The following is a 15,917-nucleotide window of genomic DNA, read 5'->3' as shown; positions in this document are numbered from 1 at the left end:
GATCCATTAATCTACAGGTCCACTTATATTCATGTAGGGGCTGGAGAGATAGTATAGGGGTGAAGGAAATTGTCAAGCATAAGATTGTGAGCAAAACCTGCTGTGCTGCATATTTGTGAGAACTCTGGCAGGTGACTCCTTGCCATGAGCTTCTCAATGAGGCTATTAAAATTCAGTGAATTCTGGGTCCATTTAGCTTTTATGTTACTCTCATCACAAAAGTAATACCTCCTATCTATCTATCTATCTATCTATCTATCTATCTATCTATCTATCTATCTATCTATCTATCTATCATCTATCTATCTATCTATCTATCTATCATCTATCTATCCATATATGGGTTTTTTTTTTTGTTGTTGTTTTGGGGTCATACCCGACAGTGCTCTATGCTCAGAAATCACTCCTGGCAGGCTCAGGAGACCATCAGGGATGCCGGGATTCGAACCACTGACCTTCTGCATGAAAGGCAAACGCCTTACCTCCATGCTCTCTCTCTGGCCCCGTATCTATCCATGTATCCATCCGTCCAATATATTCCAGTGAGAACTTCATTTGCTACAAAATTATATTTACATAGTCAATTGAGAACCTATAAATTTGTGTTTGGGAGGGTGGGTCACACCAGGAAGTGTCTTGAACTATAATCCTATACTTTATCTTACACTCAAGACATATAGGTTAATAGATTCACTTGAGGCCTAAGAGTCATGCAAAGTGCTAACTATACTCTTAGGGTTCTTTCCTGGAAGCTAGTACACAGCTGCTGGGGCAGTACTCCCTCTACCCTGACTGCTCATGGAGCTTCTCCAGGACAGGAGACACGCTGACAGAGGGTGTGCCCCACTGAGGTTCTCAAGTTAGTTCTGTCCTTGCAGCTGTGTGAAGTCAGGAAAAACACTTTGTATACTGGTTCTTGATTTTTTTCTTTGTCTTTTAAAAATATAGACTTTTGTTGTGGTTTGTTTTGGGGCTACAACTGGAGGTGGCTCAGGGATCACTCCTGGTGGGACTTGGGGGTCATACATGGTGCTGGGGATAGAACCACTTAAGCTTGTCTGTCTCCTCCACCCCATGCAAGATTCAGACCTGATTGCAGGAGGTTTGATCTCTGCCACTACTGCATGGTCCCCACAGCAGCACCAGGTCTCCCGTTGGACATACCCACAAAACAAAAAAAATTGTAGATTCTCTTGCCATTGTAGGAAATAACATAGAAATCTCCCATAATACTTTACTAAAATACCCCAATGGAAAGTTTTACAAAATCATGATAAAACTACAACAGAATATTTACTTCAGAGCCAAGCTCCAAACAGTAGTTGCCACAGGTGTGCCTCATGCTGCCCTCTGCTTCATCCTTGACCCTGGTCATGAATAAAGTTTTTTTTTGGGCCTGCATCCATTTTTTATTTTTTTATTAATATTTTTTATTTATTTAGAGAAAATGCATCACATAGTTGACATAACTGATCCTAATACATTTGTTTCAGGGAGACCAAAAGCAACATGATTAAAAAAATAGAAAATTGAAAGAAAAAGTGAAGAGATGGAAGAGAAAGGGAAGAAAAAATTCAGTAGCAAGTATGTTTTTGAAAATTATCGAATCGCCAATGAACTCATTAAAGCACTAGCAGAAAGTTTAGTAAGCTCTTCTTTTTTTTAAGGATGAGTTAAAAAAAATACAGTTAAATAGTTAAAAAAAAACTGGTGTGAGAGTGGCAATTGTTGTTTGCATAGGTCCAACAAAATATGGGGGGAATGGAAAGGAAAAGCCTTGGCCTAAATACAAGGAGACCTTACTCCTGAAATTTTCTGGCATAAGACCGACTCTGGGCTTCAGGCATAATAGGTTATCTGACCCCCTAGTCATTCTCTATGGTCCCGGTAAAATTTTTTTCTCATATTCACTGTTGTTGGTGTCAGCTTTCTGTAGTTAGATTCTGGTTTCTGTGCATCTCCTTTATCAAAGTCAGGATGATGTGGAGCGTCCTCTAGTTTCACCTCACCATTAGAGGGCAATACAGAGAGCCCTGCCCTACAAGCAGGTTGTTCCTGTTGCTAAGTCTTTTGGGTGTTAAGAGAACCCTCTTTGGAGTAAGTCGATGCCAGGGCAATGGTAGGGTCTTCCCTGGTAGAGGTTTGCTTCCTGGTGAAGTTATAGACAATTGTGGTTGTTTCTGTAGATAGTATCCATGGTTCAGGGGTGTATGGGCAATGCCCATTCTTATAAGACCTGAGCCAAGTCATTATGACCATGTTCAGGGTATAAGGCCCCACTGCCTTACAAAATTTGTGTTCTTATCTCTATTAGATAAGAGCTTGATTGCATATGTAATATTTTCCCATTTTAATGTGCCTACCTGCATCCATATCACTAGGATAAATGCCTAGACTTGGAATGACTACTCATATCTATGTGTTTAGCTTCCTAAGATGATGTCATATGGTTCTTTGTTGTATATGAAATATTTCCATAAGATTATCCTTTGCCTGTTGTCCCACCTTGACCTTCCAGGTGGAGGCATGCTGAGAGCCAAATAAATAGCTTGGGTGACAGGCGTTCAGGGGCTGTTTCCAGAGTTGATTGGCTGGCTCTAGGTTTTTGGAGCTAGCAGCAGACTGACAAGACTCTCCTCACCCAACCTTTTAACCCTTAACCCTCCTGTCTGTGTGAATTATTTGCTGTGGATAAACATTACCAAGATCTTCCCCCAAAAGGGAACAAGGGGATGGGAATCAATTTCTCATTCTGGGAGCTCTTTGCGGATACTCAAACAATCAACAAAGGTGAAAATGGGACCCAACAAATGGGGCAGCAGTTCTTCACAATTTCCCCATTTACCGTACATTCCTATCAGTTATGACTGCTCTAGTTGTTCCATTGAGTATGAATACTTGGTATAGTTAATCTTTTTCTACTTCTAAAATTTACTACCTAAGTGTTTTTTAGTGGGCATTTCCACGTTAAGTGCTTTCATGTTTAAACATATCCATCATCAGGAGAATATTCTTTATACCCCAGGTTCTGAATTTTAGCCTTGACTCTCTGGGTGTGTTAACTGCTTTTTACAGCTCTTCCATGTTACATTAATGAGGAGATTTCACCTTTTTGGTTCTCCAACAGCGTACACTCGTAGTAATCTACTAAATTGTGTGGTTTCTTCTTCTTTTTTTTTTTTTTTTTTTTTTTTTTTTTGGTTTTTGGGCCACACCTGGTGACATTCAGGGGTTACTCCTGGCTATGCACTCAGAAATCGCTCTTGGCTCTGGAGACCATATGGGTGTCTGGGGATCAAACCCCAGTCTGTTCTGGCAGCTGTGTGCCCTACCGCTCCAGCCCCTGGTTTTTTTTTTTTTTTAACTTAGACTTTAATGGACCAACATTCAGTGTTTTAAAATATTTTATTTAATGTTTTCTTCATTTTCAGGCACCTGACAGGTATTTTAACATTTTCATTTTATAGGAATTAGACTTTGCGTAAACAAAAGCTTTCCTTGTCTTTTGGCTTTGGGTCACACCCCAGCTCAGTGCTGGAGCACGGAGTGGCATTAATATTGTAATGGTGCTTGTCAGGGCAGCACAGAGAACATACAGGAATTTATTTGGGCTCCCACACATGAAACATCCCATTGTAGTTTGATACAACAAATATTAACTACCTATGATGCCTCTGTGCTCTTAGATGCTGGGAATGCAAATCTGTCATTAGTCCTTATCCTTAAAACAATAACTACCTATTATGTAAATAATGGAAGTGTTAATAAAATATGCAGAAGCTATGGAAACCTGTAGTGGAAACTTTGGAACTTAACTTTTAGGGGCTGGGATGTGGTTAAAAGATAAAAGAGTATCTAAAAGGATATCTGTATGTGTGAAACCCTGGGTTCTATTCCTAGTATCAGCAAACAAAATCCAGGAAATCCTATTGGAACTCAGTTTTAAGGAATTTAAGTGGACAATGGTATATACTGTGAGTTCTCAGGCACCATATGTTGCAAATCAGCCCCTGAAGAGGTTGACTGATGGAGGGATGGAGGATGAGGTCTTTCCCCTCCAGCTCGGAGCACGCGTCTGCCACCCTGTTCAGCTGATGGTTCTGAGGTAAAGCGGCAGGTAAACAGCTCGCAGACAGTCAGGCTTGTGGAAATATTAGCTTTATTCGGTGGACAAGACTGAAGTCCAAAGCCTCAGCATCAGTTCCAGCCAAAAAGCCCCTTGCCTTCCACAGACCCTTGCTTTTATCCCCCAGAATCAGGTACCACCCAATGGTAGGATCAGGAACCACCCTAGGGTGGGAACAGAATGCCAGGTCACACCGTAGGGTAGGGCACAATCACGATCAGGGTAGGGTTAGTAACATAATAATCCCATTGAAATGTTTACATACACAACAACCATGGAGCAATTATATCTATCATTGAACACTTAATGCTTTGTGGGGATAATTTCCATGTCAATGGCAGGATGTGCATGTAGGTGCTCAGGGAACCACAAATAGATCACAGATTCTCTGTATCCTTCTGTCATCATCAGATAGTCACATGAAGTCACTAACTCAGGAAACCTTAGATTTGAAATAACTAAGATGAAGTCATGTACCCACAATTACAGGCTGTGTTTAGAATACACTAAGTCTGACTTACCAAAATGACTGGGGAAGAACATGTGGTTGGAGTTCATGGTTTAATGAACCCTTTACTCATACATGGTAAGTGGTTTGCTCATTTTCTCTTTTCTTTTCTTTTTTTTTTAGCTATCCTGGTAGTTTGTAGCTATATAGGTCATTGGTTGCATTTAACAGTTTAACATTCATCTATGCTGTTAGAAACCCAACACCCCTCCTCCTCTTGTTCTAGGTGCCTGTTTCAGAGACTTAGCTCACGGTACTTCACCCTCTATAGTCAAGGGGTGAGCAAGCCTGTATATATATTCTCTTGCCCAGGCACGTCCCTCTCCTTTGAAAGGACATTGCACTAAAGGCTTGGGGAATGGATTCTCCAGAGGGTTCAAGGGCACCACCCAGTCAGTCTTTTCTGAGCCCAGTTCTACAACCCCTCAGAGATTGGCCAAAGAATCTGAGACCTGGAGTCTTCTTCACTCCCATCTTTTGTCATTTTTAAAAGTAGAATTTCCATTTTATTTTCCCCTAGAGAATTTTTTTCTTGAGTCTTTTCACTATTTTACTGTGTCTTGATAGAAGTCTTGGGGCAGCACTCACAGGTCTGGTTTGAGGTTTTGGATCCCTGCAGGCCTCATAAAAACAACTGCTTGTGGAGTTGCTGTGAAGGGCACAACTCACACAATAGTGTGACTTCATATACAGTTGTGGAAGCACAATTAGTATAGAAAAACCTAACTCTGAAGCTTTGGCTTCTATGATGTTTCAAATGATTAACTTCTTAGCCTTGTCCTTGAGCACACCTTGGGAGTAGCTAGAGCTGTAATGGCTGTGGCTTAGTTGATTTTTCCCTTTTTACTTGGTCATCTTGGAAGCAAAGATATAAGAAAACTTACTTCCATCTTTTTTGTGGGGCCTTCCAAGCAATTACTGGCAGGACCCAGTAATTCCCAACCAACCAGATCACTGGGCTTATGTCAGGCCCAAGGAATATGGTAATACTTCGGACCTGCCATGCTATGTATCATTAAGGTCACTTTGTTCATACTGTGGAGAGGGGCAACAGGCCTAGGCTGACCACTTATAAGGCATGTGTTCTATCTCTTTGCTATTCACTCCAAACCTTTGTTTCTTATTTTCAGTTTACTCAGAGTTTACTCCTATCTCTGCACTTAATTATCATTCCTGGCAATGTTTGGGGGATGAGGTGCTAGTGATTAAACCCAGGTCAGTCACATACAAGTATCTGCTATACTATCTATTCCATGCCCCCCCCCCCTTTTTTCCCTCTCCCCTTTAGTCCTGTCTGAAGGGGCCTCTGCCATGTTCAGAACAGGAGCCATGAGCACCAATGTTCTGGTTATGGGCTCTTCACTCTCAGTCCAGTTCAAGACCATGATTGACCACTTACCATCATTGTGCATTAGGGTCTTCTCGAGATTCTGTGTTCAAGGTGCCAGTTGTAAAATAAAAATATAGTCTATGAGTTGGGTGAGACCGCCCCAAGGCATCGTGTTTCTAATCCCTCAGGCGGATGGGTCTAATAAAGCAGTGTAGTGGCAGAGAAATAATACACCAAACCAGTGGGTTAAAGTTTTCTTTTTTAAAGAATATTTTTTAATCTTTAAAAATTTAAAAAAATTTTCTTTAGAGATGTATTCAACTACTGTTTTTCTTTTTCTTTTTTTAAAGCATACTGCTTTTCTGGATTTAATAACTTCTAGTTTGTTTGATGTCAGTCTCAATTTTTGCTTAATGGTATCACTGCTTATTGATCTCTGGAGCCTTAGAAATAATTTTCTTCGAACATCATGATCTTCTGTAACATGGTAGATCTGTGTCCATGAAAGCTCATAGTGATGCATAGTGGTAAAATGATTTCCATTCTACTGTGTTTTTTCTAGAATCTTAACAGTTTTCAGTAGTGGAAACTTTCTTGAAAACTATTTCATTTGTCTCTCTTTAAGAAATTCTTTTTATTTTTATTTTTTGGTTTTTGGGTCACACCTGGCAGTGCTCAGGGGTTACTCCTGCTACGCTCAGAAATCGCTCCTGGCAGGCTCCGGGGACAATATGGGATGCTGGGATTTGAACCACTGTCCTTCTGCATGCAAGGCAAATGCCCTACCTCCATGCTATCTCTTTGGCCCTCTTTAAGAAATTCTTAAGAGATCAGGTATTGGTCTTGTTAATTTAAAAATATTTTCTCTGGGGCTGGAGAGATAGCACAGCAGTAAGGCATTTGCCATGCATGCGCCCGACTTGGGACAGACCTGGTTTGATTCCTGGCATCCCATAAGGTCTCCCGAGCTTGCCAGGAGCAATTTCTGAGCACAGAGCCAAAAGTAACTCCTGAGCATTGCTAGCTGTGGCCCATAAACCAATCAACCAACCAAGCAACCAATCAATCAATAAACTGCTTTAAAAATTAAAAGTTTTTTCTCTATTTTTATTTATTTTTCTTTAGTTTCTTAAGAAATTTCAACTGTATGGGATCATTTGGAATGCCGGGGATCAAACCCAGGTCCATTCCAGGTTGCCACATGCAAGGCAAATACCCTACTGCTGTGCTAATTGCTCCAGCCCCAAGTATTTAGAACATCTTTTTGAAGGCTCCCTTCACTTTGATATTTTCTTCAGCCTGCAGTCTGGTTCTATCAAATACTTTCTCCCTATGGGCTTTCTCTCATTGATATTAGATTTCTGATACTAAAGACTTCTGGATTGGGGCCAGAGCGATAGCACAGTGGTAGGGCGGGCCAATACAGGATGGTCCCGGTTCCCGGCATCCCATATGACCCCCCGAGGAGCCATTTCTGAGCACAGAGCCACGAGTAACCCCTGAGCATTGCTGGGTGTAACTCTTTCCCCCCAAAGACCTCTGGATTGTTGGCTTTTGTTTTGTATTGGGCCACACCCCCCAAAAGCCTGTTCTCAGTGCTTACTTCTGGCTGAATGTTTAAGGATCACTCCTGAAACCATATGGGGTACCAGAGATTAAACCTAGTTTGGCCACATGCAAAGCACACCTACCTACCACTCTCTTTTCAGTTGTTTATTTATTTTTTGTTTTTTGGGCCACACCTGTTTGACGCTCAGGGGTTACTCCTGGCTATGCGCTCAGAAATCGCCCCTGGCTTAGGGGGCCATATAGGATGCTGGGGGATCGAACCATGGTCCGTCCCACGCTAGCGCTTGCAAGGTAGACACCTTACCTCTAGCGCCACCTTCCTGGCCCCTCAGCTGTTTATTTTTAATAAGCAGACTGAAAGACTGCAAGCTCTGAATGAAGTACTAGTGGGTATGTCATTTCGACTTTCGCTGCAGTTATGTAGCAGAGCAGTTTAGCCAGCACACCTCTGATGTCATGATCTTTTTACTTTCACAGATTACTCTCCTTCGATATTGTTAAGACAGGAAGAAGATCTGGCTGCCAGGATTCAGTAAGCGGAGAAGAGGATACTGGTTGTGTCCATTATGGAGATATTTCCTGCTCTGAATAGGAATATATTCAATCTATTCAATAGGAATCTGCCATCTCCTGTATTCACTGTCTCTCAGTCTACAGGCTCACTTAATATATACCTCAATGAACAAGTCAGACGCTTATCAATACAAACCAATATAAATATTGATTTTTCATCAATATAAACCAAGTTACCTCAATGACTGTAAGAATAAAAAAGGACAAATACTTTATATTTCATTTGTATAAGTTTATTGTTTATTGTTTGCATAGTGTAAAGAATAGAGTCACAAGACTCATGGTCTGGCTCAACCACTAACTTGCTTGTGAATTAGTTACGTCTCTTGCCCTTGCTATTTCCTCAATTGAAAAATGGAGATGATGAAGCCTCTTTTACAGACTTGCTAAAGAAACTGATAAGATCATTATACTGTGATTCTCCCCAAAAATAATTGGTCAGAACAAATCCATAATTTGTTAGTTAACTCTTTGTCTTCATCTCAATGCTGTTTTCAATAAATGCATTAAGATAACAGTTACCAAATATGTCACTTTAAATATCATCAATAGCAGTGGAGAAGCCAACTCTGACTTTTATAATACTTAATTATAGTAGCTCACCAGGAATTCAATTTCAGGTAAAGATTTTTCCCCCCCTTAAACCTACTCAAAACGCATACCTACATATGTGAAAAAAAAACCAAGATTAAAAGTGTGGCTGTTTTACAGTTTCCCCCACTGGCATAGTATAAGTAAAATACATATCATGGGCAGTTAAATACTCCCCCACAAACACATTAGGGATGATAATATGTATGAAGACTAATTTCTTATGCATTCTCCCTAATGTAAAAAAATCACAGGCATTATTACGCTGCTTGTCAAGAATACATACATATGGTGGTCATATCATACACACCCTTTCTAACAATATTTCAAGCATCCTTAGTTTCTTCCGTATAACTCCCTAAAACTATCTGTCGTTCAAAACACAAAACCCTCTTTTATGGCAATTCTGAATGATATTATATTACAAAAACGAACACCTCGTGTTAAACAAAATTGTATGTATGCATCGAACCTCACAACTACCTTTTAATCCCTCTTCTTTTACTATTCTTAAAAGGTAAACACAGTTTTTATACATTATAAAAAACTTAAGCTGCAAACCCTCCTCTGCCAAAAGTTAAGATACATTACACCACTTCAGCAAGAGATTAATAAATAAGGATTAAATAGTCTATTTTACAAAAAAAACATACAGACCGGCCAATGTAAAAGTGAAAGGCTTATTCGATTTCTTTATCAAATTATGTTAAGAAAAGGCTTAAACATGGTATAAAATAAAAAAAAAACTGTCACTAAGTTTATCTCTTTGAAGGTAATCACATAAACTGTAATCTAAAAATATCATGGCACCCTTGTTATAAACATTATCTTTTTAAAAAGACTGTTTCCTGGAACTAAAGGACTATTTGTCTCATAGCTTTTATTAAGCAAACTTGATATAACCACCACACAGTGGCAAGAGATAGAGTAGCTGCTTCCAGCTACAGAAAATATTGAATTCCACCTTAAAGTACAGATCATTCATTCCTAACAAGTATTGCAAATCATAGTGAAGTTTATACTGAAATTCCCTTAAAATTATTTTTGATTTCAATGGAGTATACTCATTTTCCTGACATTTAAGATCAGTTTCAGCTGCTCAGTAACTATTTTCATGTCCAGCCAAGATGTAAAGATTGCTGTGTGCAGTAGGGTTTTCCGTTGGCCTGCTTTCCAATACAACCACCCTGCAATTAAATCAAAACAAAAGGTTCTATTTAAGGAGAAAATTGATCGTATACTTCCAAAATTGATATCAAATAAGGAGGAACATCACTGTTTGCATAAGATCACAGTCATCGTCATATAAGACAAATTCAGTTTTAGCTCAAAAAACACAAATTAATCAGAATTGCTAATTATTAATATATAACACTGAAGAGATTTCATGAATGCCTCACTTTACTTCAAGTAAAACTACGTTTGTTTTTTTTCCTTTTCTTTTTTCTTTTTAGTTTTTGGGTCACACCCGGCAGCACTCAGGGGTTACTCCTGGCTCCACACTCAGAAATCGCCCCCGAAAGTCTCAGGGGACCATATAGGATGCCGGGATTCGAACCACCTTCCTTCTCCATGCAAGGCAAACGCCTTACCACTGTGCTATCTCTCTGGCCCCAACGTTTGTTTCTTTATAAACAAAAGGTATAATTAAATTAGAATTTACATTTACAATTTTCATTACAAGAAGGGTATGAAAAAAAGGCTACGAACAAAAAGCAGAGCTCTAAGAAATACCCAGCCAAATTATTAATAAAGAAAGGATCCTTGAAAAATATGAAATTGGGCCCATCCTTTTTGTTCCTCAAACAAGGACAGGGAAAGACTTCAGTTAAAAAACCAATAGGAAAAAAAAAAACCAATAGGAAGGAGCCAGAGAGATAGTATAGAACAGTAAGAGGGAGATAGCATAATTACGAGTAGAACCATTAAATAAATACCTGTCTGATCCTAATAAGCGAAAAACTCTTGTTTCATCTGAAATTTCCTGGGTAACCTGTAAAGAAGATACCATTAAGATGTCAGTTTACATATTTCAATAAAATCATTTAGAAAAAAGCCATTATTTAGTATATGAAATACTATTTTGTTTGTTTGCTCTCAGGCCACACCCAGCGATAGTCAGGAGTTACTACTCCTGGCTCTGCACTCAAGAATTATTCCTAGTGGTGCTCAGAGGACCATATGGGATGCTGAGGATTGAACCCAATTTGGCCACATGCAAGGTATGTGGCCTTTATCCTCTGTACTATCTCTCCGAACGCTAGATGGAATTTTTTGGGTAGGTTTGATTCTTCAAATACAATAAATTTCAGTAAGCCCTTTTTTGACAGCCTATTGGTAGAAAGAGAGCAATGTTTAGGGAAGGTCAGGCTCTTTCCTTACTACAATCTGGAGTCTGTAGAATAATTGACCTATTACCGAGGACAAAACTAAGGCTGGGTAGAGAAGTTAACTCATGGTCACATAAGAATCAAACTGGAATACAAGTTTGCTGGCAGCAGTCTCCTTTCCTTTACATGACAAACAGTCCAGACATCTGAGGTAGTGCTCCACGGCCCTCCATATTCAGCAGAGTCATGGTGGGCAATCTATGTCTCAGCGTCCTCTATCAGTATATACTAATACACTGATACACTGTTCGGTGTAGCATAAAAGCTAGCACAAATTTTATGTATTTATACATAAAGTAATATAATACATATATAAATATGCATTTATACATAAAGTAATAAACATAAAGTAAATATAAAACACAGCATGGTTTGAAGGAAAAATACTAGCAACTTATTTCCACCAGGTCACAGTATCAAAGGCACTAAATGTAGTTTTGTGAATTAAAAAATGTAAAAAAAAATGTACATTTCAGAATTTTAAAACTTTAGCGGGAAGTAATTTGAGAACATATACCTCATCTGACTTGAAGCTTTTACCCTGCATTCCATGCTTCCAGAAAGCCAACACACTGTCCTGAAGACATACTGAAAAAGATATGGGAGAAAGAAACTAAAACAAAGTACACTGTAATTCACTATGCATTTTCCTTAATGTTATTTTAATGAATGACAACACAACAGCATGGTGCACAATTCCACTGTCTAGACTGGTGTTTTTCAACCTTTTTACACCTACAGACTGGCACCAATCCCAGATCGGCAGATGACAGATGATAATCAGTTCCTGACATTTTTGCCAGGAAACAAACTTAACTTCAAATATTTAGTGAGGAAGAGTCATGTAAGTTTTAAGGCATTCACTTAAAAATGGCCTAACTTCTGATAAGCTCAATACTGACTTTTTTTTCATTATACAGTATCTATTGTGGTAGGTATATAAAACCATAATTAATTTTCTGGTAAAAACCATTTCAAAAATATCACATATTTATGTAGACATTAAGAAGATATCTTTTACTATATTCTTTTTTTTCCTATTACAAAATTATTAATAAAATAAGCCTGACCCACAATAGAAAATTTACACACACATATCTAATAATCAGTGAGACAATTCTAAGGTTATCAGATCTAGAATTCACTGCTGTGGCCCACAGGCCTGAGCCCTGAATTTTTGTCCTGGTCTTGTGGGTCTCATATCTGCACTTTGTCTGCCTGCTTTCCCGGTGATTCTGGATTCAATTCTCTGAAGTGTGGCTACCACACACAACGCTGTGGTCCTCTTGTCTTCCCTCAACTCCCAGACACATGGTGTGAAATAAAGGTCTTGGGGGAAGGAAACACCGTTAATCTCTAATTGGTGACAAGCACAGGTGATGCCCACTGAGGTACAAAGTACAGTTATTTGGCGATTTAGAAAAAGAAAGGGTTGACCCCCCCCCCAGTGTCATAGGTAATAGGCATCTTGGGGTCTTCCGAGAAGGGGATTTAGAGTCACAATAAGTGCAGGAATGAAGGAATAAGAAAGAGCAACTAAAAAAATATATCTAATTGTTGGAGGATTAGCCACATCTCTACAAAAGTCACAGAAGTGGGAGAAAATGACCAAATTATTATGATTAATTTATTAATTTAATAATAACAGTTATTATTATTATTCTTGCAATTTTTGTGTGTGGTACTGGGATTGAACCCAGACATGCCTTACACTTGTGAAGTGAAGTTACCACTGAGTCACATACAGTTATGATTACTTATATTTATTACTGGAATATTAACTCTGTAAAGAAGTTAATGTAAGAATGCTCTGGAAACATAATTTAGCTAAATGCAAGTAAATTTATAATAACAAAAAATTTTTCACAAATTAAAAACCCATTTTTGCAGAAAGCGAACTGGGATGGGGGGGAGGACAAATTTGGTGATGGGTATTCCTCTGATTCAATGTTTATATGTACCTAAAATACTACTGTGAAAGATATGTAAGCCATTATGATCAAAACAAAAATTTTTTTTTTTTTTTTGGTTTTTGGGCCACACCTGGCTTTGCTCAGGGGTTACTCCTGGCTGTCTGCTCAGAAATAGCTCCTGGCAGGCACGGGGGACCATATGGGACACCGGGATTCGAACCAACCACCTTTGGTCCTGGATCGGCCGCTTGCAAGGCAAACAAAGCTGTGCTATCTCTCCGGGTCCTTCAAAACATATTTAAAAGGCATTTTTTTTTTTTTTTTGTTTTTTAAGTCACACATGGCAGTGCTCAGGGGGTACTCCTGGCTCTACGCTCAGAAATCACTCCTCTCAGGCTCAGGGGACCATATGGGATGCTGAGATTCGAACCACTGTCCTTCTGCATGCAAGGCAAACGCCTTACCTCCATGCTATCTCTCCGGCCCTTTACTCGCACTTTTTACCCAGAAGGTTCCTTGTATTATATTCCAAGATTGATTGGCAAGATGGAGAAAAAACTTCAGTGTAACAAAACTCCCTAAAAATAACACTCTCATATGTGCAAAAGTTAAGGTAACAGTGAGTTTCAGTTATACTGAAGAACACTATAGATCTGTATCTGAATCTCTGCTGAAATTACGATTTCTTAAAAACTGGCTCCTGACACACCCAGCACATAAAAGGAGCAGCTTCTAAATTTCTTCTGTAATAGTGTCTATAGACAATTCAGCTTTCTACTTCATGAAGTTAAATTACTGAATCATAAAAACAGCTATTAAAAGGTTCCTCAGAGAGATAAATAAACTTTGTGATAAGGCAAAACTCATTGAAAATTATTAAAATGTACAACAAAAACAAACTTTCTAAGTAATACGCTTTTTAATAATGTGCATTTATAAATATATGCTTTATCCTAGATAAGCACAGTAACTTTGTTTTGGCTAGTTTTGATTTATGAGAGACTTGTATCATGAAACTGAAGTGTGTCTAGCCACAATATATCTTAAAAGTCTATTAACTCTGAGAAAATACTATCATATAATCCAAGAGGACACAAACAATACAGCTTCTTTGAAATGACAAAGTATAACAATGTATAACATGCATTGGCAAGAAAGCAAATAAAATAGCAATCTAAGTTTCCGAGTCTTGTGGGAAACTAGTTATTATATATAAAAAGACATGTAAGTCATCATCGTAATCACCAACACAGATGAATCAGAATTTTATATGGCAGAAATCTACAGTATATCCAACACTGTTGATATATCAAATACCTTATGATTTGGAAAGAATTGGAAGAAGTCTAAATCACTGATGCAGCAAAGAGAACAATGAGCAGCAATTTAAAATTCATTTAAAGTTTTCTACATTTAGGAAAAACAGAGATTTATATCTAAGACCTATAATTGTTCAGTATGGTAATAACTAGCCACAAGTAGCTATCTACATTAAATTTAATTAAAATTAATAAAATTTAAAATGTAACTCTAGCCGTGTTTCAAGTACCTATAAGTACCTATAATGTATGGCTCATGGCTACTGTATTAAGAGCATAGACAATATTTTTTAGTTATAAAAATGTCAACCAAAGTTTTGGTTCTAGATAATCCTAAATACAGAACAACAAACAATGTTTCTAGATACATTCATTAGATAAAGGGAAAACTTACCTACAGATTCAATACGGAAATCAAAACTAAGCTCAGAGGCCAGTTTCTTACTTGATTTTAGTTTTCCTTGTAGATTTACAATTTTTACAAACTCTTAAAAAAGGAAAAAATAAGTCAGAACTGGAAATGAAAATCAGAAAATAGATGTATATCAATATTCAAGGAATCACAAGTAGTGAAAGAGGGTATAATGGGCAAAAAAAAAAAAAGAGACTAAATTTTAGTTTACTTATCTCTACTAGACTAACTTTATGATTCTCTAAAGTATTTCCACTATGAAACACTTTAGAGAACAGAAATTGGATTAAAATACAGGTGACTGAAATAGCAGAACAATTTTCAATTCACTTAATTTTTTAAGGAGTTAGAGATAAGCAGTTTATTTATTCAGAGAACAATCTGAATGTTGATTCGTTGATTCATTATGATTATATCACTAAGTAATGCTGCTATAACTGAATAGCAGATAACAGAACAATATTTCACATAACCCTGTCTACCTATTGATAGGCTCTGTTTTAAAACTCAAATAATAGTTACTAAAGTTTTCTCTGCATATTTTTGGGACCACATCCTATGCTGATCAGGGCTGACTCTTGACTGTTCTCAGGGATCACTCCTGGTGATATGTATGTGAGGGATGGAGGTGGAAGGGAAGATGAGATCATAGACAGTGCTTAGAACTAATAATGTGCATACTATGCAAAGCAAACACCTTATGGTGCTGTCTCTCTGGACCTATGTTTACCTTTCTAACGCTTAAGGCATGACATACTTTTATAATATCATACTATCTCTCCCTGCATGAAAAGAGTAACAGCAGAAAAATGGATTCAGTCTGCAAGTAATTTAGAATCTGTCATTTTTCTGCAAGTTCATGTTATATGACCATGTTATCATATTAGTATAACCTTCTGTTTTCCATTAATTAGAATAAGGTTTAAAAGAATTCTCATAATACTTTAGTCAAAATTTTGTACTGCATAGCTTTATACAAAAACTTACTCCAAGCTTATGGCAAATTGTAACACTGTAATGTCTCCAAGAAAATCAAAGTAAAGCATAAACTTTTCTCAGAATAAAGTACTGACAAACAGGATTAATTAAAATATGTATCTTTAAATAAGAATCAAGATGTGAAAGTAATATATTAAGTTATTAAAATAAATTCTACCAGAAATCTGTTTTATCAGGTAGTATACAC

The 15,917-nt window shown here is 37.9% G+C and overlaps 1 protein-coding gene across 2 annotated transcripts in view; it reads right to left on the bottom strand.

The window, feature by feature from the left end:
- Positions 1-8,317: 8,317 nt before the first annotated feature.
- MAP4K5 (mitogen-activated protein kinase kinase kinase kinase 5) overlaps positions 8,318-15,917 on the bottom strand; it is a 110,303-nt gene continuing 102,703 nt past the window's right edge. For both annotated transcript variants that reach the window (XM_049767044.1, XM_049767053.1), the window contains exons 28-31: positions 14,714-14,806; positions 11,605-11,675; positions 10,635-10,690; positions 8,318-9,884 (exon numbers count right to left, since the gene is read on the bottom strand). In XM_049767044.1, the coding sequence (XP_049623001.1) occupies positions 9,797-9,884; positions 10,635-10,690; positions 11,605-11,675; positions 14,714-14,806 (308 nt within the window). In that variant the 3' untranslated portion in view covers positions 8,318-9,796. The remainder of the gene's footprint in view (positions 9,885-10,634; positions 10,691-11,604; positions 11,676-14,713; positions 14,807-15,917) is intronic.

This window comes from Suncus etruscus, chromosome 2, assembly GCF_024139225.1.
Source record: "Suncus etruscus isolate mSunEtr1 chromosome 2, mSunEtr1.pri.cur, whole genome shotgun sequence".
Taxonomy (NCBI): Eukaryota; Metazoa; Chordata; class Mammalia; order Eulipotyphla; family Soricidae; genus Suncus; species Suncus etruscus.
The sequence above is the reverse complement of the archived record's forward strand: the minus strand, read 5'-3'. Positions and strand labels throughout refer to the sequence as shown.